Source organism: Pyxicephalus adspersus, chromosome 4, assembly GCF_032062135.1.
Source record: "Pyxicephalus adspersus chromosome 4, UCB_Pads_2.0, whole genome shotgun sequence".
In the NCBI taxonomy this organism is placed as follows: domain Eukaryota; kingdom Metazoa; phylum Chordata; class Amphibia; order Anura; family Pyxicephalidae; genus Pyxicephalus; species Pyxicephalus adspersus.
In genome coordinates this window covers 85,556,390-85,583,113 of record NC_092861.1, presented here as the reverse complement: position 1 = coordinate 85,583,113, position 26,724 = coordinate 85,556,390, and the positions used below count along the sequence as shown (strand labels likewise).

The following is a 26,724-nucleotide window of genomic DNA, read 5'->3' as shown; positions in this document are numbered from 1 at the left end:
TATTATTTCTTATTGGTTAATATTAAGTTATTTATTAATAATATTTGTTAATAAAAGGCCTGCGGGCCATTTAAGCAATGATTGTGTGATTTATTGTGTAATGAAAGGGGGGTTAAACCAGAGGGGTGGGGTGGGGGAATTGTTTTGTGGGTAAATTTTGGGGAAAGAATATTGAAGGCATAGTTTGGAGGTGGGGGGGAGGCAAGTCGGCAGAGCTATGTTTTGCCGCAGTCAAGTCCTGGATATCAGGTATTGGTATTTGAGTACTGCATACTGTGATGATGGGCACTGGTGACTTTATTGTGATCATCAAATGCTTTGCCTGAAACAGTAAAGTGGAACCGCAACAAAGACACAGTTACACTTTTTATGTATGATCTCCCACCACTAGCACAGTTGTGGTATCCTCAATCAAGCAGGATTTTGCCAACAAAACTGCCAAGCCTCTTGCCAAAATCTTCTGAGTTGGGACTGTGTATGTGCAATCAGTTTAACCCCATGATTCAAAGTGCAAGTACAATTACACTCCAATCTGATCATAACTTGAAACTGAAAGATAATCTATTCAGTGCATTGACTGTAACCACTAATGTAAAATTAGTGTTTGCAATAGGTTTTGCAGGTACCTTCAAAGTATATCTTACTTTAAAGAATGAAACTGATCTAATCTAAATTTGGGGAGGCAGCAAGTGGGTGGTGTGAAGGTTGTGAAACTATAGATAAACTTGAGCAGTCTTCCCAACATGACAACAAGGCACAAAACACATTAAGGTTTTTTGGGGGCTGTGCCATACTCAAAAAAATGCTGTATTGTCTACTCATCTTCATCTAGGTTGTACTTGTGCACAAAGAAAATTGAGATATGAGGTGCCAACTTATTCAGTGTACAGTGTACACCTCCTAACTTAACGTTTAACAGGCACCTCGCTTCTGCGCACGCAGACAGTTCTGACCGTAGGTGCGCCTGCTCTCCCAGGTTTTATCGGTTTCCACCATCCTGCTGGCCAATCAGGAAGTAGCCTACTAGTGCCGAGCCTCCAGCTCTGCTAAACATTTCCTATATACCTGCTGTTTAATTCTGTGCTTTCCCTGTCCAGCTCCTGTGTTAACCCAGTCAGGTGTTTCCTTTCCTGTTCCTTTGTGTGGTTCTAGTGTTCCACTGTGTCTTCAGTGTTCCCCATGCCTCCCGTACCACCTGTGTTTCCCTGTGTCTGCTGTGACCTCCGTGTCACCTGTGTGTATTTCCTGGATTTCTGGTTCTTGATCCCTGGCTTGGTACTGACCTTTCTTGCTTGCTGCCTGCCTAGACCCTGGCCTTCCTTGACAATCCTGTACCGTGCATCATCCTGCCCACCTTGGCGTCCCCAAGGACTGCAACCTGGCAGTAACCAGCAGAGCAACATCCTTACCACTAGAATCTCTGGAGAAGACCTGGTTACTGCTTAGACTCTGTGGCTTGGCCCTTCTCAGGGCTCACACCATTTTTGTGCAAGCCATAGCGCCCCCTAGATGCCCCGTCTCTCCAAGCGTGACATTCTGATTGCTTCTTTATCGTACCCTGACAACGGTTCCAGAACACCCAGGTAACCATTTGATTACTAACATTTACATACCGAGATACATATTACAAGGAATTTAACTCTGGATACACAATGCCTGTAAACTATATTTAAAGCGGAACTTAACTTGGTGGGTTGTAAGCTTCTGCTAAGCAAGTATGCACATACATGCCTTGTGCTGTCACCCTGCCCAGGACCTGTCATCACTGCATGGATGGGCAGCACCATCTTTACCACTCGCTCCATTGCAGACTTCCTGTTCATTGATTGAATGATGTCCCCTATTATTCCCGATTAGGGCCATGATACTTATTAGCAACTGGTAGAAAGAGGATCCTGCAAGATTGGATGCAACCTACTCCCCCTTCTCTGTCAGCTTAGCAAAAACCTCCCATTAGATTTAAACAAATTAAAGTAGGAAACAAATAAATTGCCATTTCAAATTACCTACATGGTATTAAAAAAAGGACAATATAATAATCTGCAGAATGAAGTTGAAGTAAATTTCCACAATTTTCTCAACCACCATCTGATAGACAAATGAAAATCAAAGAGTTGGCTTACAGAATGTGCAGACTAAATGTTCAGGTAACACATGGGCTTACAAAAAAAGCCAGTAGTGTAGAAAAGTAAAAAAAAAAAAATTTCCGGCGTGGACAATTTGACTCTTGCAACAATTATAGACCTTGGTGCTTTCATGGGTAACAGCAAAAATCAAGAAAATGAAAACTAAGCACTTGACTTTTACCAAAAGACATCACACATTTTTCCAATAGCTACAATCATTAGATTTGTTGGTGTGGGTAGTAATAAGGGCACCATAAAAAAAAATCTAAACTGGAATCCCAATGTTTAAAAACCTCAAGGCCAAGTCCTTAAGACTGCCCTGTTGCCCTAACAGTGCCCTATAGGGCATACCCTTGTAATGCAACTTGTTTAGGAACTGCTACAAAAGCACCTGCTGACCACTATGGTCTAATAATGCATAAATGTATATTTAGTGGATCCATTGGTTCCAGTTTGAGCGTCTCTCTCTCTCTCGTGGTTTTACACCCTTGTGCATTCTATCTATTGAGGTATTGTATAAACCCTGATGAAGCGGATTCATTCTGTGAAATGTGTTGGATTATCAGAAACTATTACAATATCTCAATTATATACACAACTGTTTGGTGCCATGTACTGAGCGTTTTATGGAATTCCCATCCACTGTTTTTATGGCGTGTTTTTTAAAAAATATTTTTTTTTTTTATATTTGATCCCATTTTGTGACATGTACTGAACTGCTTTTAAAGTCCCACAAATATACCTACTTTTCTATGTATTCACAGATTTTTCTCAACAATTTACAAAACTACAAGTTACATTTGAACAGTTTGGTTAATGTGCTAAATTAAGTGTCATTCCCAAACTCTGTTACCTCCTAATCCTGAAAATATTTTATAGTTTAAAGTTCCTTTTGTGTTTATCTGCTGACACCATGGATATGATGCGATTTTCCTTTCCTTTATGAATTTCCTTTAGGAACGTCTGTGCCAGCATTTTGGAAGTTCACTTCCCCTGCTACCAAACACTAAAGATTAAAAAAAAAAAAAAAAACAGAATATTTTTTTAATTTTTTCCTGAATGTTAGTACAATAAAAATGTTCTTATTTGGGTCTGCAGATTAAATTGTTTAGGATTTTCTAAAAGTGTAATGTAATAGTAATTCAGCATGTTTGCCTATATGTATAATCTTATGAGTAATACAGTACAAAGGATTGTGGGGAGAAGTAGGGGGCAATGGATGTAGTAGTATGAGAGTGTGTGCGTGGAACATATGTTATCAAGAAGCTTGTTGAACCAGATTATTAATTGTTTCTCTACCTACTATATGAAAAAGCCGGATATAAATAAAACTCTTAATAATACAAAAAGGTTGAGAACCACTGTGTTAAACAAAAGCAGTTCTGTTGCTTGTTGTGAGCTATCTGTGAAGTCTTTTCCTTCCAAAATACTAAATCCTAAATCTGACTACTACATTGTTTCTTGTATATTGAGTCAAGACTCAAATATGGTCATAGACACGTTTCAAATGAGTCTTCACTTCTCTTTGTGTCCATGCTCGAAATCAGCAGGTCATTGTTAAGTGATACCATTTAAAATTGACAGCCCAGAACTTGTATGGGGCCATTATTATTATTATCTTTAAACAGTACTCATATAACACCAACATATTACACAGTGCTGAACATTAAGCAGGGGTTACAAATGACAGACAGATACAAACAATGACAAATGTGAGGACCCTGCCCAGAAGAACTTACATCTAAGAATCATGTAAGCATGTATTAAAGTACATACATTTTACAAGCTAAAACAACATTTTTAACAAATACTTACTCCATACTTGTCAGTTGTCCCCTTTGAAGTAAACCCAGGAAAACATCCAAAGCTCCTTGTGGGTGTTTCTGGTGAACCCTTAGCACCCGTTTAGGTCTAGGAAATCCATATATGTATTTAAAAAAGGGTTCAAATACCAGTAGCACTGAACAAAAATGATTACAATTACTTATCAAAATGGTTATATTTTTTTTTCAACTGTGTTACCTGAGCAGGAGATCAACAACAGATGTTTGCATGGGACAAGCCCTGGACTGTGGGCACAGGACAGTAGCTGATTGGTTGTCTCTATCTAAAACATGCTTAAACTTCGGCAGAAATCATGTGACTAGAAGTTTTGGGAGATGAGAGCATAATTTGTAAAAAGGATAGGTCTCATTGTTTTCTTTTTGATTGCTTGTTGTGTATGGGTGAGGTAATTTAGGTTTAGGGAAGATTTTAAAAGGTGATGTATGTTTTCTAAAACATAAAACTAAAAAAACTCCATAGAGATGTATATTACATAAACATAATAGTATGCAAGAAGCAAACAGGGTTGACTAATCAGAGGTCCCTGCAGGAACAATTTGGATAAATCTGAAAGAATGTTATGGTCAAGACCACCCAGCTTGTCATGGACAGAATCCTAATTTATAGCGTTATCAGCATCTGTAACTTTATCTCCAAGTTCTTTGATTTTGTTTCCGCACCTCAAACAACTTTGCAACCTTGTCTGTAACTTCTTTAGCTATTGACAAATTCTTTCTCTTTTATTATCTTCAAACAGAACTAATACATTTTAAAAACTTATTGGTGTCTACACAACTGTCATTTTGTGAATGATTTATCCTTTTTGTACTGGAATTCTCCTTCTCAACAGTGCACAAATAATAGGAATTTCATTTTAAAAACTTAGATTATTATATTATTAACTTGAATTTATACTCACTAACATATTATGCAGCTCTTTATCAAGGTCCATAGTCATATTACTAAACCTCCCTTAAAGGGGTTCAAAATCTAATGCTCATACCATAGTCATATATTTCAAGCAGTGGAAATAACAGAAGCATGTTCTCTTTTAGTTGCCCATTGGACCAGAAAGTCTATTTCTTTTCACTTTGCCTTTTCATGATTCCTGGTGTGATAAAATGGTAAATGCACTGCAACCTCATCACTTGTGTGAATAAAGCCTTACTTATCCTACTACGAGTACTTATGTATTCCAAGGGAAGCAGTGGCAATGGTGTGATGAGCGAATGACTGCTGAATTCTCCATTGGAAAAAAGTCTATGCATTTGAAAAATCCATCAATCACAAAGAAAGCTGGCCATCCCTGACACATTCAGTGAATGGAGCACTGCTACCAAGGTTTCTGGAATGAAAGTATGATGGCTGACTACTGCTGGATGTTGTACTGTGACAATCCAGACAAAGAGTACACAAGAAAATCATACTCCAAGCATTTCTGAAGAAACAATGGTACCTGCATGACACTGTGCAGTAGATCTTTACCACAGTGTGCCTTATCTTATATATTAACATTCACTTCCATGGTGCCTACGTTTTAGTACAAAATACATGAAAGTACAATGTTAACTATAATAGTACTCATAACTCAGGAACTATATGTGTTAGGGAAATCTGAAAATAGATCTGAAATCTGCTCCAAAAACTGATTTAGAAAAGTTTGCTGAGGTTTCTGATGATTATCAATACAAATTTTTTGTTACCTGTGTTATTATACATTGCCGGTTTTCTGTTGGTAGATGTCATTATTTTGAAACTTAAAAACTTGTATATTCTGAATAAGTAACTCAAGTCTATGTGCATTATAAATTCTGTGTCAACATGCACAGAAATTCAAGAGACTGATGTTGACTTGGTAATTTCTTTCATTTAATATTTTCTATAAATCTGTGTGAAGTCTCTCAGCACATTCTTTCTTTACAAGCAGCTATAATGCTGCATGCATGCAAAGAATTTAATGAGAACACTGACACCTACTCGCAGTGTTTTTCCTAAGACTCCGAGTAGGCGGCTGATCCATAGCAAATCACCACCTGGAATCATTACTGCCATGCATTCATTGCTCTGCTTAAATGTCACTTACCAGAGAGGAAAACACTTCAACTACAGTAGATGACATGTCAGATACTGTTTATACAAAACCCACAATGGCCACAAAGAATGAGCTGAAACAACAAATGAATAGTCAAAATTATTAGTTATTATGTTAAAAAAAGTCCTGTTTGATCCATAATAACTCTATAACTTCTTCATACCTCAATAATATAGAAACAGGGGTTCCAAAGTTCTCCACTGAGACTGAGCCCCCCTTACCCCAGAGGGCCTGTAGAGGTCCTCCTCATGACCACTGTCTGCCAGCTTACTGTTGTACAAAAGAACTGGCATAGGAGATCCTCTACCATTGGCTTCATCCACTTTGCTCTGCATTAGTTCACGTCCTTTGTCAGAGCCTAAATAATAAGGCAACAGGAGAAAATATTCTGACGTGAAGAAGGGAGTCTAATGTAAAGGGGGACATTATTGTGAAACGGGGGTATAGATGTGAAGGAGGGGACTCTGATGTGAAGTTAAGGACCCACGGTAAAGTGAGGAGTTTGATAATAAAAGTACGGATGGCCCAGATGTAAAGAGGAAAAGTGCTTCTGGTGTGAAGAAGCTTGTTCCTAATGGTAGGGCCCTTGCCAAAACTTAGTACTGGGACCCACAGATCTGTAGCTAGCAGACCATCAGAATTCTACATATGCTATGGATGCAGTGTGCAACAGGGAATGTAGATTCAGGTAAATTAAGTAAAAACCTCAATACTGTAAGTACCTAGGAAACTGCAAGAAGCTATATACACAAAATGATCTCCAGACGAGAGATTATAAGAGTGTGTACAAGGAGTTTGGTGGTCTCAGGGGACAGGTAGGGGCGGATTTTGGAGATGTTGTGTAGATGAAAGTGACAGGACCTGGAAATGTTCTGAATATGGGGGTTAAAGGAGAGGGCAGAATCAAAGGTGACACCAAGACAATGTGCATGAGGGGAGGGACCAAAACCAGAAGTAAACAATCATGAGGGATTCTATCCTACCCTTACTTACCTGTCACAGTAACAGTAAACAAGGTATAAAACAGAGGTTGTCGGGACCCTGCGCTGTAAGGTTAAATCGTTAAACTGCTAAAATCTCCAAAGTTTAGTGATTAGTTAGTGATTTTCTTGCACACTAAAACCTAATATTTATTATACAAATACTAAAAATCTCTTCTGTAAAATGTGGAAGCTTAAGAAGAACAAACATACCCAATCATATTTCTTCTAATGATAATCCAGCTCCAATTTTTGATTCTGCCGTGCTCCATCCTGTGGCCCAATATATGACATTTATAGGGTACATACTTAGCTTGCTAATAATGTCTTTTGCCATGCATAATAAAGTTACAAATACTGAATGCAAAAACAAAATGTACCTGTTATCAGGCAAGTGTTAAGCTGTTCTTCAATTTCTCAGAAAACTGCAGTGCTTTGCATTCCCAAAAAGCACATCATAAAATTGTTAGGTCAACAACTTGTAAATGACCAATTCCAGGAACAAAAAATCATTTTGCTGGAAACTTCCTAAATATATTCAGGGACACTTGTCTACAATGCTGCCATATCTAATCTCATGACAGGTTGTCTTCTACAAATTCATGTCATGCTTATTTTCTAACTAAGTTATATACTTAATGGTACTGTAGTTAGATCTACAACTGCTATTACAATACTACTGAATTGCAAAGGCAGCTTTGTGTGTATTTGATTTAACCTAGCAAAGGATAAACACAGATAAAGAAAAGTAAAGGTAAAAACTGGCAACATTTAACAAGAATACAGAGACGGGAAATGACATCATAACCATGTAGTTCCACTAGAAAGAATAACACATTAAACAAGCATTACACATAACACTTGCACCTAGCAGCAGAGCTACTATTCGCAGTATAATATAAAAGAATGGTTGTTGCACCTATATCTAAATAAACAGCATGATACTGTGAGTTCCCAAGCCTAAAACTGGGATAAGGTGTAATTTCCTAATCTGCATCTTTACTTTGCATTTGTTTCCTATGCACAGGTAGCTTTTGAATTTTTTTCATGTTGATAGTTTAGGCTGTGGCATTAAACAAACCATATATTGCAAGTGTCTAGCTCAATTTCAGTGCACTTATTGGAACTGGCAGATTTTCTGACCTAGATTGCAGGTGATTTGCTTTTTTGATCGAACTAACTTTGGTTAGCCTAAACAGGTTTTTTCATTTCTATAAGAACCAAAACCAATGTGGCAAATTAAGTCTAAACACCAACATTGTTCATTTTAATATAATTTGCCACTTGTTCTAATAATCCTGATCTTCACCAGGCAACCTTTTCTTGATAAATGGTATAGGGTATAGCACTTTATGTTTTAGCACCATTGCTCTGAGAACGTATGATTTATGCATTCAATGAACCTACTCATTTTAAATACTGTTGTTTTACAAAATCCTAAAGAAAATTATTTGCACATGAGACTGTTTTTTTAAAAAAAGAAACTTTATGGCAATGAGGACCAATGAACAAGACACATCACAGAAATGCAATCTTATCAAAAGCAATTGTTTAAGCTTTTGTGATCCATCCAAGCAACTGGAAACACAAATAATTACATTAGAAAATGGCCTTGGAGCATGACTCATGCTGGAGGAAAAAGCCATTCTATTATAGCTTGAAGCCAATATCTGATGTGTTATATAATTATGTACAAGTTGCAAAGGACTTAAAAAATGTAATTCATCACAGTAAATCAGCATACAGGTGAAACTTGTCCACTTGACATTTTATGGTGCAGATCTTCTAGTCAAGCTCTGCAAAATTACTAACTGTGCTTACAGAAATATGACTAAACGTTATCATATGAAAAACAAACGATCATTGCCGTCATACTTTTCAGACCATTTGGCACAAAAAAGGGTAATGTTTTATTAGAAACTGCTTTACTTGATTCAGCTGATCACAAAGCCCAACTCTGGATGCAAAAGCCTTAACAGATTTCAGGAATGATTCAACAAAATGTGGGGCCTAAGGCAAGTTAAAAATGGGGTCCGAGCAATGTGTCTCACAAAATTTGCCATGGCAGAAAGGGGTGTAATTGAAACATGGGCACAGCAAAACAGAGAATTTCTTGATGATTAACCCTTCCATTACCCACAGTAAGTGTTAGAGCCAGCAATAGGTCACAGCAATACCCCCAGCAATAACCACCCCCCTTCCCTAAGCACAGCAATAACCCTCAATTGTGTTACTGCTATAGGATGAAAATTAGTCATGTATATATTAGTTTCTAAAAATCAAATATTGCATTACTGTCATATTCTATACTATGTCCAGCTTTTTGTATCTGAGAGTTAGCTTTGGACCAATAAATAATTCAAAATCATTGTAATTCAAATGTACTTATAATAAATCTTGAAATGTATAATCATGACCCTTTGTAAATGCTTTAGTCATAAATTTTTTTTTTAATAAAAGGTAGTAATAAGACAACATTTTTGTGGAATATTTTTTAGTTTAATACTTATAAAAAAATAGAAAAATAGCTTTACCGTGCTATATAAGGGGTAATCTTTTATATTTTTTAGTGTATATTATAATTTATAAAAAGCTGTAGGGCAGGAGGTGGCCAGGGGTAAGAAGCCACTTATCACAATGACCTCACCCACATTATACTTTATCTCTCCCTGGCAAGCTTACAGAAGTTTGCAAAATGTTTCTTGAAGCAAATTCCTGGCAAGTTTATCTAATGTCATGCAAAGTTACATGACATGATTATCACAGCTTCCGCTGTACTTCCGGGTCATTCAGGATATAAACACAGCAGGTCTCTTAGACTTTAGCAAAACAGTTGTGTCTCCATCCCTCTATCCTCCTGGCTTTTTACAAAACAAAGCCTTGGATTGTGTGTTTTGTGAATAGTTAGGAGGAGACCAATTGATTAGTTGTCAAATTTACTAATTTTTGTATACTGTCATTTTATCTTTCCATTACCGGATTAGGCAGCAACATAATGCCATATTCAGGCTGGTGTCACCTGCAAGCTGTAATGTTTGTGATAAACATGTGGACGTGATCACTATGACATAGCAGATGATCACATGATCAGGAACCATGTTGACTGGCTCCCAATCTTCCCATTCAAGTGACCAAGCTAGAAAAATGTTTTTGTGGTCCCAGTGTGTGCTGCTAGTTTTAAAAAATTTTTTACATGTAAAAAACTTTTTTTCAACATGGGCAATGCTGCTGCAAAATGCTAACTCAGATATCAAAATAATCAAAGTCACCATTGGATTAGGCTCTGGGTAGTGCATTGTTGCGTACTCGCTACTAGTTGCATACTAGCGAATTTCAGTGAACAGCAACACATATTATATATATATATATATATATATATATACATATATATATATAATATTATATATATATATATATATATATATTACATTACACAAGAAAAACACAAAGGGATATCCTCCTGCCAGCTGATACCTAGTTGTATGAATAAACATGGAAAAAACAGCTGCCTTGAAAGGTTTTGAATTTTGAAGGCTCTGAAGGCTGCAGAACTTACAGTAAATGCCAAAGTTGCTACATACAGCTCACCAAACCAATAAGCACTCTAAAAGAAAGAATGTTGGCATTTTATGCCTTAAACAATGGTGAAATAGTGGACTACCAAACATCTCCATGCAGGGATTACGTATAGACTGCTTCTGACCACATGCACATCAGGCTCCATTTATGAGAAAGTGAATGTAACATTCACCGAAACACTCTCTGCTGGAGAATCTTTCAGGTCTATGTATTTCAATGGCAGTGATTGATTCTGCACCAGGGAATTTTTTGATGATTGTCATATTCACTGATTTATAAATAGACCCAAAGTTATCCTACATAGTCTCTAACTTATTCCCATTGGCACTACTCTCTATCAACTTGCCCCAACAGTTTTATCTTGTGCTGCCTCCTAGAGGTGTCAGCCTGTCCGTCACCAACTGATGGGTTCTTGGAGCTTCATTTGGCTATAACCTACACAGCAAAGGCAGCTTTTATGAAACCCTAAAAGCACCCTGAGCTCCCAGCTAAAGATGATAAACGTAGATCTTAATAAAAGTGCTGGCCAGATTACCAAAAATCTAGAAGGTTTTACCAGGCTTTAACAATAATTTTGATTTCTAAACACCTGCTGAGACCTACAGATTAAACATATTGGAAAGTATTCTACTTGAAATCACAAAAAGTTTGCAAAACTCACAAAACAATGTTAAAGCTATAGGAAAAGCAAAGAAAAATACAGCCAATTATGTGAAGATATACTTATTTTCCACGCAGGAGGCAGGGTAACAAGACATAAAAGTATAAGAAATCAAGTAGTATTCATAGATTTTATGTCATAACTATGGGCACGCAAAATGTTCACCTTATGGACAGCTATTTTCATTTGAAACAGATGTCATTATAGAAGTGACACAATTACTCCCACAGCTGAAGAGGAGTAATATACACCACCAGATGACTCTAACTTTGCATCTATTTCATGTCAATTTATCAGCACACTGATCTACAGCAAAGTATTCCCAGTTATATGTATGCAATGTGATGGGATCTGGTCAACATTTAAGCATGTGTTGTTTTAAACATGATTAGAGGAGACTTAAAATCATCATTTCACAGTATGATACTCAACTTGATGTGCTATAATGACCCTTTTAACTTCTGCCAGCTCAGATCAGAAACCCTGCAAATGTACAGTAAATAAGATGTACATCAATGACACTGTGTAATATGGGTCCTTCTGTTGAAACCTGACATTTTCTATCTTGTGATCATTTGAATGCAGTTTAGTTGATTTTCCTGTTATAAAATCTTCTTGTGTTGTATTTAAGCTATGTTCCATTGTCTACTCTTACACTGGCTAACCTCAATCCATATCATTAGAGATGATTTAATATGAGACACTGTTCTAATAAAGTATCCATTTAATGCTAAAGCTTTGAAGCACAGAGTTTGACAACAACCTTGCAACACCTTTGTTACAGTAAGTTGTTAAAGTCAAAATGTCCAAAGGGCCACAAGAAATAAAGTCTCTGTATATTACAATTTTAAACATGGAGACAAAATATATCATGTATGTTCTTATTCAGCATGATTAGGGCTTTGAAGACATTATTTCAGAGCAGGATTTCTACTTTTACTCATTCTATATTGTATGTAAGATAAATACAGACATAACCTGAATAATTTGTTTGACAAAAAGAAACAGTTGGATGCCCACTGGGAGAATTGGGTGATTGTCTCTACAGTATATGTTATTATTTAGCTTTATAGGCTGAAGACACTGCTTCACATTAGTTTTATTTAGCATATTTATGTAGATCTATGACCTACAAAAGCAGAGCCTAGCGTTAATGCATATAAAAACTACTGTCACTCACAGTTGAACTCATTCTGCTGGCATTATACAGAAACCCTATATTAACCATTTTTGCTACAATAATATGTCCTAAGCACTTTTGCCAGAAAAATAGGATTGCTACACAAACCGCATCAACTCAACTATTCTGTAGCATCAGTACAGAATACATGAAAATCACCTGTGATACACGTTGACTGGTGAATGTAATAGAAGATGGAGCAAGAAAGGGTGAGAGACAGATGATAGACAGGTAAGATCTCCAAAACAGAAAAACCCTTTTTTAGAATCCTATAAAAATGCATTAGCCAAAATTATATTGTTCTTAACACCTAGAATAGAGGTCAAATGTAAGTAACTGAGGTTCATGGCCATGCCTGTGAACTCACTTTTTTACCTGCAACCGATATGACGATGGTTTATTGTAACAATGAGCACCTGCAGGTATTAAAAATGTAAAATGTGACAAACTACCAGCAACATGGTAACAAAAGGCACAGCAATGACAGTGATTTTACACACCTGTGGTGACGTGGAATGACACATTGTAGATGTCAGACAAGCACCATTTATTGTTCCAGGTGGATAGGACACACAGCAACAGAAACACACTGACCTGGCTGTCGCTTGTTTTCCATGTTGGGTTTGTATGTGTGTCTCAGGCTGTGTGAGAAGGAGAGCACATAGAAACCAGGGCTGGTGACTTGTTACTATGCCTCAGTACTGAGAACAGAATTCTAAATCTCAGCACTAATCTGACAGCTCCATCCCTCCCACATCTAGCTGTGACTGTATACTCCACCTCTCCCCATTGACATCACTTCTCAGTGCACACCTCCTGGAAAGCAAGACCATTATGATTTCACTTACTATTAACCTCTAAAATCCAGCACAAAAAAATCTCAGATTTGAAAAAAAAAAAAAAAAAAAGTTTACAAACCAATTTACATTTCAAGCATAAACCCTGTTCTCTCTATTGTACCAAGAGACACTCCTAATAAATCTGATTGTACAGTACTTAAAGGGGAAAGGTAAACAAAAAAGCAATTTGTTTTATATACTATGCTTCCTGGTAAACAGTTGTTCCTATCTGATCATTACACACACCACCTCATTTCTATGTAAGAGTACTTGTATATTGTCTGTCAATGATGTCTATGTATATTGTCTGTCAAGGCTACAAAATAAAGAAGTGTCCCTATTGGGGATTGTCACCGACACCTCACAATATTTCTTTTTATTTAGATTATAGTTTGTATATGGAAAGGAATTTGGACTAGTCTACTGGCTTTCTGTTTTTTTCCATGGTGAAATCTGCTTGGAGTTGTTAGGGAAAGCTAAGAGAGGACCCGTCTGTGCTGAACAGAGTGAGAATCATGGATCATCACTGGATCGGTGACTGACATTTAGGCAGGAAACTTAACATTTATTAATAAAGCTCACCTAATTTTATGCAGGGCTATCAGTAATGCCTGTAGCCTTTTTACCTACAATAAAAATCTGCAAGCTACCCCCTGAAAATAGTAACATTAAAGTAACCTATAGTTTGCACCCCAGCCTTCTTTCAGTCCTCAGCCAAGTTAACTGATAAGGTTTTCATTCATTCCCAGTAGCCAGTTATGCTAGAATTATACACTGAGCTAAGCATGCATAACCCAGTGTAAATTCAACAGAAAAGGTGATTGATTGTGAATGTGAAGATGCAAACAGGCAGTTAAGTTTGTTTTATTGTAGAAAGGACATAGCATGAGCCTTCTGCAATAAAGACCCTTCTGCCTGCTGACATTTTTTTTAATGTTTAGTTCAATTTAATATGGACATTTTACTTTGCCTCATGCATATCAGGTATAGCTACCATATGGAAATGTTAGTGAATTATTTTATCTAAAAAATCAGAAGCATTTGGAAACATGCAAGATTTAAAAAAATGTATTTCTGTCTGAATACAGGAGTAAAAAGGTAATATTCTGTGCAATTTCACAAAGGATGACAAAAAAATCTAGTTCAAGAATAAGATTCTATCTAACAAAAATACAATCCAAGGAAAAGAATACATGGACCACACCACTATAATGATTATCATCCTATAATCAACCTTTTACTAAGATTATGAAAAATGCCATTTCTATCCAGATTCTAAAAGATACACCTTGCCTGGTTGGTGTTCTGATACTCTATCTTGGAGAATCACTGACCCAGAATGAGTCTACAGCTCAAGTGTTCAGCCAGTTGTCACAACTTGTCACACAGTTATCTGCATGATTGTATCAGGTTTGTGACTGAAACTGACACCAAAAGACCAGCTTTACATCCAGGCAACTAGTAATCTTTACAATGGGTTCAGCCATGGCAGCTTACAAAATTTCTTGGTAGGTCAGCTTTAAATAGGCATGATAGAAATAAGGCATTGAAACCAACAAAAAAACCCTTTATCTGTTAAAAAAAGACAGAATCCCCAACATAAGGGACGTATCCCAAGAACTTTTGAATTGATTACCTGCCTCTTCCTACCATTTAGTGCCTATTTATTGACCAGTGATGCAACCCAATATATGGATGGGCCAGTAGGAATATATGGAAGGGGGGATTATTATTATGGTCTAACCCTATTCAAAAATGTTGGTGCATTATTAGAATGACCTGTATTTGATCATGATTCCAGGCTTTCTTTTTTTCATTTTCTGACACCATAACTGTATATTGTGCTAAAATATGTACAGACTGAAAAAGAAAAGATGGTAAGTGAGTTTGCAATTAGGAAATTACACTAAAACCTCAATGTAAAAGTCAGTGTAATCAGATCATAAACCACTAAATGCCAGTTTGTCAACACTCATTGATCAAGCTCCTGTGACAATACAGAGTGTTTCTTCAGTTGTAGAAATATGACTTGACTGTGACATATAGATCTGGAAACATATTGTTATTGCTTTTTATATCAGTCATTATAAACTGTATTGATATTGGAGAAGGACTTTTGGATAAGACTTTTGGAAGCATTCTATGAAACCATAAATCCTAAAACCTTTACAAATATCTAAATACAAAAAAAAAATATAATATGTTGTAACTTCCAATCCTAAAATATTGTGGCCACATTAGCTTTCTTGGGAAGGATTTAATTTTAGTTGACAATGAAGAGGGGATGGCAAACCTGCAACGCCTATGAATAACAGGCTAACCAAAGAGACACTTGAGCACTAGTCGAATTTCAGAGGATACTACTTTGTTGTAGCCCCAAGACTTCTAATCCAATAGACAAGTGATTCAGATGATTCAGAGCCTAAAAGATGATGTTTATCAAAGATGTTCACCTACACTTAGTGCAATCTATTTGTGGATTACAGCTATGTAAATGATCAATATAGTTGACTATTCATACATTTTTTGTTGATCACTCTGATCCTTTTTTTTATATGGTCATTATTTTCCGTCAGATTTACTTTTCTCCATTCCACCAGTTTCCTTTTCTTTAAGTTACGACCTCCATATTCGCTCATCAAAACTATGATAAAACCAGATAATTTTGGATTTACTCTAGAGGCATTTTCACTCTTTTAGACCAACTCCTCAGACTTGTTTGCAAGAAGTATTGCTTGCAAACACTTGAAAAGTGAATCTGTCAGGGAAAAATGAATACATTAATGAAAAAATTATTGAATTGATAAACAAAAATTTGTAAACAAGTCTGACAGTGATTTAATATAAACATGTTAAAACAAGCAATATAACATACAAGAAATTCCCCATGTTTGCTGTTAAACAATGCACATCAGATTTGAAATAGTAAAAAGAGGGATTTGTGCTTATAGGGCATAGGAACCTTTAAAGAAGGTAGAATAGGGTACAATAATGTAAACCCAGCAATATATATGTATATATCCACTTGCAAGGGCTATGGTCCGTTTCCTTTAGTTTTGTAAACGTTTGTATCTATAAGCATAGCTGACACAGTGTTGTGATTATTGACTGATTCAGAGAAGAGCTAAGTCTCCCTGCTATTTCTGTGACAAGACCAAGTCAGACCTGGCTCCATAAGCAATAAATTCTGGAGACAGCAACCTACCAGGTGACATCAGTGTCTGATTTTTAAAATCTTACACTCAGACAACCCCACACAGTGATCTTCTGCACAGTCCACTGAACCCAGTAATCCCCTATTGTGGCCCTGTCAGTATTCATCAGGATATGATCTTGTGCTGTGTATATTACAATGATCATTAGAAAATGTGCATCAGCTACAGCTAGAAAAACACGGAATCATGATATAGAGCCACTGAGGTGTTTACAAAGCTGCAAGTTCTACTTACAGCTATATTTTGTGGTGGAAAATCAGTCATTACCATTGAAAACACATGGATCTGGAAGATTGTCCACCAGAGAATGTTGCTGAATGTCAGATTTACTGATGATAATTGGTAATATTTCCTTTCACCCCTTGTTTTAAAGACAAAACTAGAAGTTAGAGGAACTCTCTTAAGTATCATCAAGTATCATCATTCGATTTCTTATTACCACTTGTACTAAGGACACCTGTAAAATGTTTGATTTCCCCCTCACTTTGTTTCAGCGATAATGGCCACCAGTACAAATAGATGGGTAAATCTCCCCAGTGTTGACCCTACAGTAATGAAAACTTGATAGAGAGTCTAATTATCCCCTACTCTGCCTAGAGATACACTTCAACATATTTAAGCAATTGGTGGCTGTGTTTCTTTCTTCAGGCTAAAAACTCTCATTAGGTATGGACAAATACCTGCTGAATACATCTTGTGAAAACTATGGTGTCCTTGTGACTAAAGTCATTTTTATAGTTATTCACTCAATTCTCAAAGTATCAAAGTCACTCAATTCAAAGTATCATAAGTATATAAAGTATGTATAGACGACCCACTGAGAGTTTCAATGGGAAGATTTCTTCGCAACAAAAATGACTTGTAAGTTAAAAACTATCAAGTGAAGATATAAAGTAAATATTACATATTATTGTATAGGTCATAATTAGGTCTTTGTATTGATGTGCTGTCGCTCTAGGATGGTTTAAATGGTGATTTACTGTTTTTACTGCTTCTTCAGACCATTTTAAAAGTCCAAAACCAAAAAAATGTAAAAATCATGTATATTCTGCCCACTTTTATATACTCCAAACATACACATAACATAAATCCCCACAGCTTTATCTCACAGGGGGATCAATATTATCACTATAACACAAATTTACCCTCCTGACTCTCTCCTCACTGTTGCTAGTCCAATGAATCTAAACAGTGAGAGATATTCTCCCTGATCGAAGGCTTCAGGCTCAAACTACCCCGTTAGAATGACAGACTTCCCAAACTAGTAAAAGTCTATAGCTAGCCGAGCATCAGTCATTTATTAGAGGTATAATATCCCAATCAATTGGTCTGGGTGCCAAACCTTTAGTGTCCAAAATTGTACTACATTAAGAAGAACGGAGAAGGGAGATAGGCTTCTACAAAGGCACCATAGGTTTACAGTAATTATGTATAAAAAGAGTAAAATTGTATTAATCAAATACAAAAGGCTTTAAAACAATGATAGGCCTATGTTACAAATTGACATGATAGAGGACTATATTCATACTAAATAGGTAAGTAATAGATTTTACAGACTTGGGTATAGCTCCTGAGACAAAGAACGGGGTCTTATTTCGACGTGGGTTTTGCTGTGAGAATTGTAAGATTATTAAAGGAATTAATCCACATGAGAGGACAAGAGAGGACAGGAAAATGTAATGGCAGTAGTGCAAAGTAGGGTTTTACTATGTATTGTGGAGCAGACCACACCAAGGACTGATAATGTAGAAATGATATACATTAGTATATAAATTAACTACAAGTTAATAAATATCTAATTCTACATGTATAAATATTCCCTTGTAAAGATGATGGCGAAGAAAGGGGAATTCAGTTCAAACAGCAAATGTCACAGTATACTCCACATATATTGTGTAATGTATATTCAAGCATGAGCTCCCCTGGATCTCAAGCAAAAAAAAAACTGTATTTCAGGTAGAACATTCAGAATTACTTTTTAGAGATAAAAATCATCCTGTTTGACAACCAGGTACAGCACATAGAGTATTATGATGACTGTACTGCCAGGCAAAGACGTGCATTTTGGTAACCATGACAACCCATCCCCAATGTTATAATCATTTGCTGCTAGCTGCCTACACACATACTCTATTAAAATGATTATGTATATTAATAAAAGCATGAACTCAGTTCATGAACTTCTAGTATAGAAAGGGTTCGGATATAAGTCGTTTCCTTTGACTAATATAAAATGACCTTATGCTGCACAAGGTATTAAGTCATATTGTAGAGTGTTTTTTGGGGAAATAACATGCATGAAATTTTCATGGCTTGTTATCCAATATACTTGATTCAATGAGATAGAAATGCACGGTGATAGCAAATAAAGCTACAAAATTGTGCGTGCCAGTGGCAGTCAGCCCATGTACCGTATGTGCATTACAGGAATATTGTACCTTTGCCCTAAAATTTTAAAGCAAACATGTGCTAAGAAAATTTAAAGACAGCTAGTGCTGACCTGTTTCTGAAAATTGTAGTTTACTAGCTATCATGAGGCTTCATAAACCTCAGTAATTACTGAGAAAAAAAAGGAGGTAACGTCAGCCTCCTGCTGCTCTTTCACACGCCAATCTTCAGGTTGGAGGCAGGGAAATGTCAGCAAAATATATCTTTAAGTAGAACTATATTGTGTGTGAGTCTGCACTTACAGCTTCCTTAGTCCTCTGCAAAGTCTCACAAATACCTGTTGTGCCATGCTGAGCTAGTGCATTCTTCTGTGATTGGGTGGTAACAATGCTGAACTTTCCCTGCATCTAGATTGGAGTTGCCACTCTGATGGCTGTGCCTGCTTGCACTGTAGTGGTAAGAAAAATATGTTAAGGATTACATACATTTTTAACCTTGTCACTGCTGCTTCACAAAATAACATCTTGTGCTGTCTGGCTGTATGGACTATTATCAATTATTGTTCAATATTGTTCTCACTTATCACTGTGGGTAGAAGTAGCGGGGGGGGGGGGAGTAAACCAACTCTTTGGTTTGGAGAATTGGGGAGGGAATTGGCTTCCATAGTTTATGGTTTTTAGGTTAATAAAGAAGTGAAAAGTGTGTTAGTGGTGGACTCACCAGCTAAAGGTCAAAACATAATAAAAAGAGAAAAACAGTGGAGCCACCACTTCTAAAGACTGGTAAGATGCAACATTTTGGATTTTTGTTATAGGGTTTAGATATAGGTTAAAATTGTGTCATTCTTCTGGTTGTTCTGTTTATGACAGAAATGTGTACATCTCAGTAAATGGATAGAATATTAAATGTATTCTCATACATATATGTATTTTATCTGTGTGTATTAAGGTGATTGGCTAGAGTTCAGCCTTAAAGAACAACACCAGATGTTCATGGTTGTTAGCACAGACCAGAAGAGTATTGCACAGCAGGTCACTGAAATGTCAATGCACTTGTGTTATATGCTGCCGTCCTTTGATATCCATTACTGCCTATTTGAAGTAGGTGGTGTATTATCATACACTAGATTTGGTTATGGATTTATAAAAGTTGGATTGATTAAAGGTATTTCTTGTACAATCCAGGATATAAGCATAATAATGTATAACTTTCTGCCAAAGTGGTATAATAGATTATGGAAATATCTCTAAGGATGCAAAGTTGGCAGACAAAATATAGGCATAATAAATTTCAGCTTTAACCTTCTGAGCGGTAACCCCTAGTGAGGCTTGGGGTCAAAAAATGGCTGATAGCAGCAACCCCAGCCACACTTGGGGTAGCTAAAAAAATAAAAACTTACCTGGTCCCACCGGGATCCTCCAGTATCTTGCTCGTCTGACCCCATCCTCTGGCCGCATCCTCTTCTTTCGATCGGTCCTCCGGCGATTGCGCTGACGCTCCCGGGAGTTCCAGATGACCTTGGTGCGTGCGAGGGAGCGTGGCGGGAATTTCTAATTATTTTGTAATGGATTCAATACAAAATAACTGTATTGAATCCAATACAAAGTATCTATATATATATGCTATATATATATATATATATATATATATATATATATTTATATATGCTACTGTAAACTTAAAAATTAATGAGCTTTTTAAACAGTTTCAAACAATTTTGGGTAAAGATATAATTTAAATAGAAACTCCAATGGAATTGTTTTGTTGACAGTTATTAAAATTGTTATGTTTTTACTGCTGTGTCTCGAACATTAAATTGTTGTTAATACATCAGGGTGAACGGTAGGGGTAAATCGCTGTAATAGGGACAGAGAAAGAGTTAGGATGAGTTTTAGTCTCTGTGAGGTGTTTTTTTTAGTTCAACTTTAATCAAAAGCATTTAGAAAGTATAGCAATATATCATATGCAAAAAAATAAAAAAGAAAAAAAGAAAGAAATCATGAAACCATTAGTTACAGTGGTCCTAAAGTGCAAAATAGTACATTTACTGGTAGGTTTAAGATTCTTCTGTGCATTTTACTAAGGAAGCATAGATTTTACATACGCAGAAATGTAGTTTAAGTGATGTTTTATATAGATTGGTAAAATCCATTTCACTGTGGGTGCCTCTAAGGTACACTCTCCTTACCAGTTAAGAATCTTGCATGCACAGTGTGTGCCAAGCACTCATATTCAACCCTGTATATATATGTTTATAACGAGAATCCAACACTCATACTTATCCTTAATATTATAGAGCTTCAAAAGGAGATTCCAATATCAGAACCTCACAGAAGAATTAACTGTGAAAAATATGGTAGTCTAACTCTTTTCAAATGTCAAATTAGTTAAAGACCTAGAGAGTTTTTTCACAGAACCAGCTAAATCTGAGATCTCCCTCCACCTGACAGACTGCAAAGATTGTTGCAGAGATTGCTCAGATCTCACAGTAGACAATTGTTTATCTAGCTCCTTTATTCTTGAAGAAATGTCGACTAACTCAGTCTTCTTGCTTGTGATCTAAAAAAAAAAAAAAAAAAAGGAAATAGAATATTAGTGTTATTATTGTTGCAGTGATAGTAGTAGTGTTACATCAGCAATAATTTTGTTTAAATTTGGCAAACTTTAAAATTATCTTTCTGTTCTAAACATTTCTAAACCATCTCCTTTAATAAAGTCATAATTTACATAAATCATTTAATAGTTTATACTAGAGAATTGTTACAGACTATAACTCAGGACTAGTTTGTTCCATTTAGCAAGGGAAAATAGTAATCTAAAAAGAAATAATAATACCATTTATGTTAAAAGCTTGATGCCATCTACAAAGTATTACTTCCAGTTAACTCAGTGGATGAATTTGATAGATATAGATTTAAATGGTAATTTTAATCCACAGATTTAAAGCTGGACTTGAATAATACTTTGTGCATTGTGTGGAAGCAGCCCCACTAAAAGCATCATAGTAGGCAAAAGTTTTTTTTTTAATTTGGAGTTGGATTAGAACATGGTTCAAAAGAAGGTCACAAATTTGAAAATGGTTATAGAGAAGAGAATATCTGTGTTAGCACTGTTGCTTAATAGTTGGCCTGGGCGCAGAGGCTAGAGAAGGAAATGTATCCAGCTTTAGTTTGAAGACAGCTTCAAACAGCCTGGTCAAAATTTGAAGTCTACTGGGGTCAAATGTTGTTTTTCAGTTCTGGCCATATGTAAGGCTAATAAACAAGCTATTATCATACAAAAGGCATGGGGAGCTAAGCAGTGCCATGGGGGGCATTTTACTACATCTACATCTCATCTACATCTATATAGAACAGCTTTCCCATACAACACTGACAGTATGGCTGCTGTGAGTTTATTTACCGGTATTTCATTTTTCTATTTAATTTTAAAACCAAAAAAAATTCCTTTAATTTATTTTAATTTTGTGCCAATAAAAAAGGCTATGGTTTTTACTACTTAAGGGGAACCTAAAAACGTTTTGGCCTAAAGATTGCAATTTGCAAACTTAAATAAATCAATAATGAAATCACCCTAAACCCATCATAACAGCATACCTGAACCTGTTTTCTATAATGCTCACTACAAAGTCTTTGGTTAGGGATATGCAGACTTTGTAATATTAGTGCTCAATATTGTGGACTACAGAGGAAATAACTGCTCTAAAAATGTAGAAGAAACAAAAACACTGTATAACCAGAAAAAAACCCTCATACCAGATGTGAAATATAGTGGAAGAAGTATTACAGCATGGGTTACCATACTTCTTCAAGGCCTGGGCAGCTTGCAACCTCAAGAAAGCTCAATGTCAAAATGTCTGTCTGATCTATACGAGTAAGTTGACTCTTTTAACATGTCAAGGGTCCTAAACACAAGACTAAATCAATAGTGTAGTAGTTTCAACTCTGGTTAGAATCCTGACTCCAATCTCACAAAAATGCTGTGAGCCTATTTTGTGTTTGTACATTATTACAAATAGAAAAACATTTAAAAAAATGCTACATTCAAAAGAGGCTATAAAATGTCCAAACCGTAGAGAAGGTGCTTGGCTGAGGCTGTAGTAAATAAAGGTAGTTCTATTACATATACTTTATGTTCTATATACATATTACATAAGGGTTTACCATTAAACTTGATTGTCTAAACCATTTGTTTAATAAAAGATACTCAAAAAAATAAAAGAATGTGTGTTTTGCTTGTTAAACAGAAATGCCAGACCACAGTTAGTAAACTACTAATACTAGCTGGCAAACAGGATAATTAGGCTAAAATCAGAAAATCTAGTTTATCTTAATCAGAATTTTGTGATCTTTCACAGCAAGGATTCAAAGATAAAACGCTGAGTCTGTGGGATTTACTTCCTGAACATGGTGTTGTGTTACTTCCTTTTGTATCACGAATCACAATAAATATCCAATGCAGGTAAAAATTTAATTAAGAAACAGCAGGGACTGCCGTATATGGGAATAAATCTCTTGTATTAAAATTAGGCGTGCTTAGATCAGTAGGTTAAAAAGGGACTGGCAATGACAAGGTCAGCAACGCTTGGATGAAAAAAAACTAAACATATCCGATTTGCTCCCTCATCTTCGCATCTTTAGGCTAAGACTAGAGAATACCTTTAAACAACACGTTTCCGCAGCAATTAGGGTTCAATTGGATAAAAAAGGTACAAAGAATTCCTGGCAAACATACGAATTAAAAAATTCAAATTTTATTCAACAACATTAAAATCAAATAAACTATATATTACAAATTTACGTAAAATTCTAATATGTAGTTTATTTGACTTTATTTCACAGTTGATATCGAATCCATAGTGAACAGTTTTTCTGATTATATCATTGATGTTCATCCAGAGTTATGATGTTTATCATTTTGTGTCCCAGCACCCAGGATGCATGATCATCATTAAGGGTAGATTGTGATTATCAGTTAGGTTTCAAGTTTAGGTTTGACTTACATATTAGGCATTTATGAAATACTGATGCAATGTTTTCACTTTTTCATTAAAAAAGAAGAAAGTGAAAAGAAGCGAGTCTACCCACGAAACGCGTCAGAAAATTCTGACAGCTAAGCACCACTTTATTGTTACCCAGTGTAACTCATACGCACAGTGACTATACTATGTGCAATGATGGCACAATCTTGAATATGTTTGTTCTAAAATGTTTTTAATGGTGTTAAAAAAAATTGGGATTTTTTAATTGAATGTTTGCCAGGAATTCCCTAATCCTTTAACCTTTTTTGTCTGGGTGGTCAAGAAAGGGACCCTTCCTCCTCTTCTTTTCAATCTCCAATTGCAATACCCCAGGGATTTGGAAACCCAATGCATAACTGACCTATTAGGGGAATTCTATTTACTTTAATTCCTTGCTATAATATTTAGTGGAAGATTGGATGACATTGTAGGAGCTAATCAGGAATGCAGAAATCTCAGTTTTCAAAAGCTTTTTTTTCCCCTAAAAGCTGCATGCTCAGACAGCAGCACCATCTTTGAAAAAGAAAAACCTAATAAACACAAGATTTATTCTGCTTGGTACTGTCTATTCTCCTATGCCACGTAAACACCTTGGGAAAGAAATCACCGATTACAGTCTCTAATTAGTGTCACTTTTAAATTTTGGCAGAGAATCTGTTTTCTTTAAAAATTTTGTCAAATGCATACAGTGTGTGTGACAGCGCTTAAACTGATAACCCCTACGCACACAAAAAGGCTCAAGAACAAACTGTTTCTCAGTTACTTGAAGCACAATCTCCAAGAAAAAGAAAACTTTTATCACATATCCATTGGTATGGTAATTATCAATACATGGAGCCTATTCATAATGTCATTTTTATGGTGTGGTTTACTATGTCCAAACTTGAGAATAAAAATATATCATCACTGTTGTAAACTACATGGGTTTTATCAGTGCAGCTTTGGGCTTAGAGATTTTTAAATAATTCCTGCTGTTTGCTTGTCATTCTCTCAAATGTAAAGCAATGATGAGCACAGTATGCATGATGCATGCTGCTTGACATACAGTAAAATGCCATATGTACCATCCCACTGCATACACAGAATATGTAATAAAAACTTATAGCAATGCATAAAAAATGTACTTAGAAACCATAGGGTATATGTATTTTTTCCAAACTTAGTAACACTATTAAGTATTTATTACAATCAACAGAGAGTTTTTATCTGCTATGCACTTCACATGAATGCAGAGATGACACACCATATATAAATCCTGGTGCTTCTCCAGTTCTTGGCTGTGTTTGTAAATCTGACACAGATGCTGCAGTCTTTCACCTTGACTGACTTGCTACAAACAACATTGCAGTCTAACCACTGGGAAACAAGGAGACTGAGAAATTGCTTCCTTTGGTCTGCAGCAGACTGACTGCATCATCTCAGCTTAGGTAGTGGCACTTGTCTAGCTAAGAACTGCTTTAAAAATAGACACCGACAGCCTGTCAGTTCAATGTGGTGTATATCTTGCCAATGCTGATCAAACTTCGTCCAGTGCCTCCTACCTTCCTATCTCACATTAAAAATGTACTAGATTTTATTAATATTTTACCTGCAATGTATCCAACTTGACCTCCCCTGTTTTACAATGAAAATCATATTAAATGTGCTTGCCTGTTAGACCAATTCAATTTTTTAAGGCTTGAGAAATAAAGCAGTACAACAGTTTATTGTGAGCCAATGGTATTGCCTACAGCAGTGATTTAGCCAGTGCTTCATTATGCATGGGCACTATGCCAATTATTTCCTGCATGCCACAGGCCCACTGATTTGTACAGATCCCTGTCTGTGAGCGTATAATTACATACATTTTAGTTTTTCTTTTATCTTTATACAGTGATAAAAAGAATAACATTTTGATTTGTAACATTTACATGCTACAAATCGTTTTCCCATACAATAGTACTGTAAAATGTACAGGAATTATATGTAATTTTTTTATATATTTCATCAAAGTGCACTGTGCCATCTAGTGGACACATGTTTTATTGTATAGCATTACTGTACCGTATCACCAGTTAGGATGGGGAAAGATTGAAAAAACAAATGTTAGTGCTATAATTCACAGTATTTAACTGTGCGCAAGTTGGACAGCTTTATATTTTTGGCTGCAGCCATGCTTTAAGCTAGTGCAGTTGGCCCCTGCAACATATAAGACCCGATTATCTCCTATTCGGAATTCTTTATACTCCAAATTTCACACAGTTATTTACAGTGAATAACATATGGGATGGGCAAATCTGATTTCAAATATTCATGCTTTATAACGTCCACGGTCTGTGGTCTGCAATTCAAACACCCAAAAAGAGGTGTATGTTGGCTCCTGCACAAAAAACAATATTTTTTTTCTTGAAATACGGCTCAGAGTTTTTCTATTCCCTGTACCAAGAAACTTTATACTATTTATCTCACTAAAAAAAGGATTATTTTCACTTTAAGACCAGGTACAACATACTATGGGTGCTGGTGTGATATGGGGCCATTAATTCTGAAGGGCACCTTCTCAACACGTATGTGATACAGTGCTTTTTTGGTATGTTTTTGGTAGCTGTTTCAAATGAATAGATTACAACACAAACATGCGTGCCCTAATACAACGGTGTGAACCTAGCTAAAGTCTAGGGTAGTGATAGGGCAAACCTTCCTAAAGAGGCTATTATAATAACATAATTTAAACATGTGTGATTGAATTACCTGAATTGTCATGGTCATTACCTGATTTTGTAGCTGACTAACATGGTCACCCAGTAAGGTCTTGTCTCTCCGTAATTCTGTGTTGATTTG

At 36.0% G+C, this 26,724-nt stretch overlaps 1 protein-coding gene across 4 annotated transcripts in view; it reads right to left on the bottom strand.

Annotated features, from left to right (window-relative positions):
• Positions 1 to 13,189, bottom strand: part of TPD52L1 (TPD52 like 1) — a 40,824-nt gene extending 27,635 nt beyond the window's left edge. For all 4 annotated transcript variants that reach the window (XM_072408851.1, XM_072408854.1, XM_072408852.1 and 1 more), the window contains exon 1: positions 13,037 to 13,189. In XM_072408851.1, the coding sequence (XP_072264952.1) occupies positions 13,037 to 13,058 (22 nt within the window). In that variant the 5' untranslated portion in view covers positions 13,059 to 13,189. The remainder of the gene's footprint in view (positions 1 to 13,036) is intronic.
• Between the last annotated feature and the right edge of the window lie 13,535 nt (positions 13,190 to 26,724).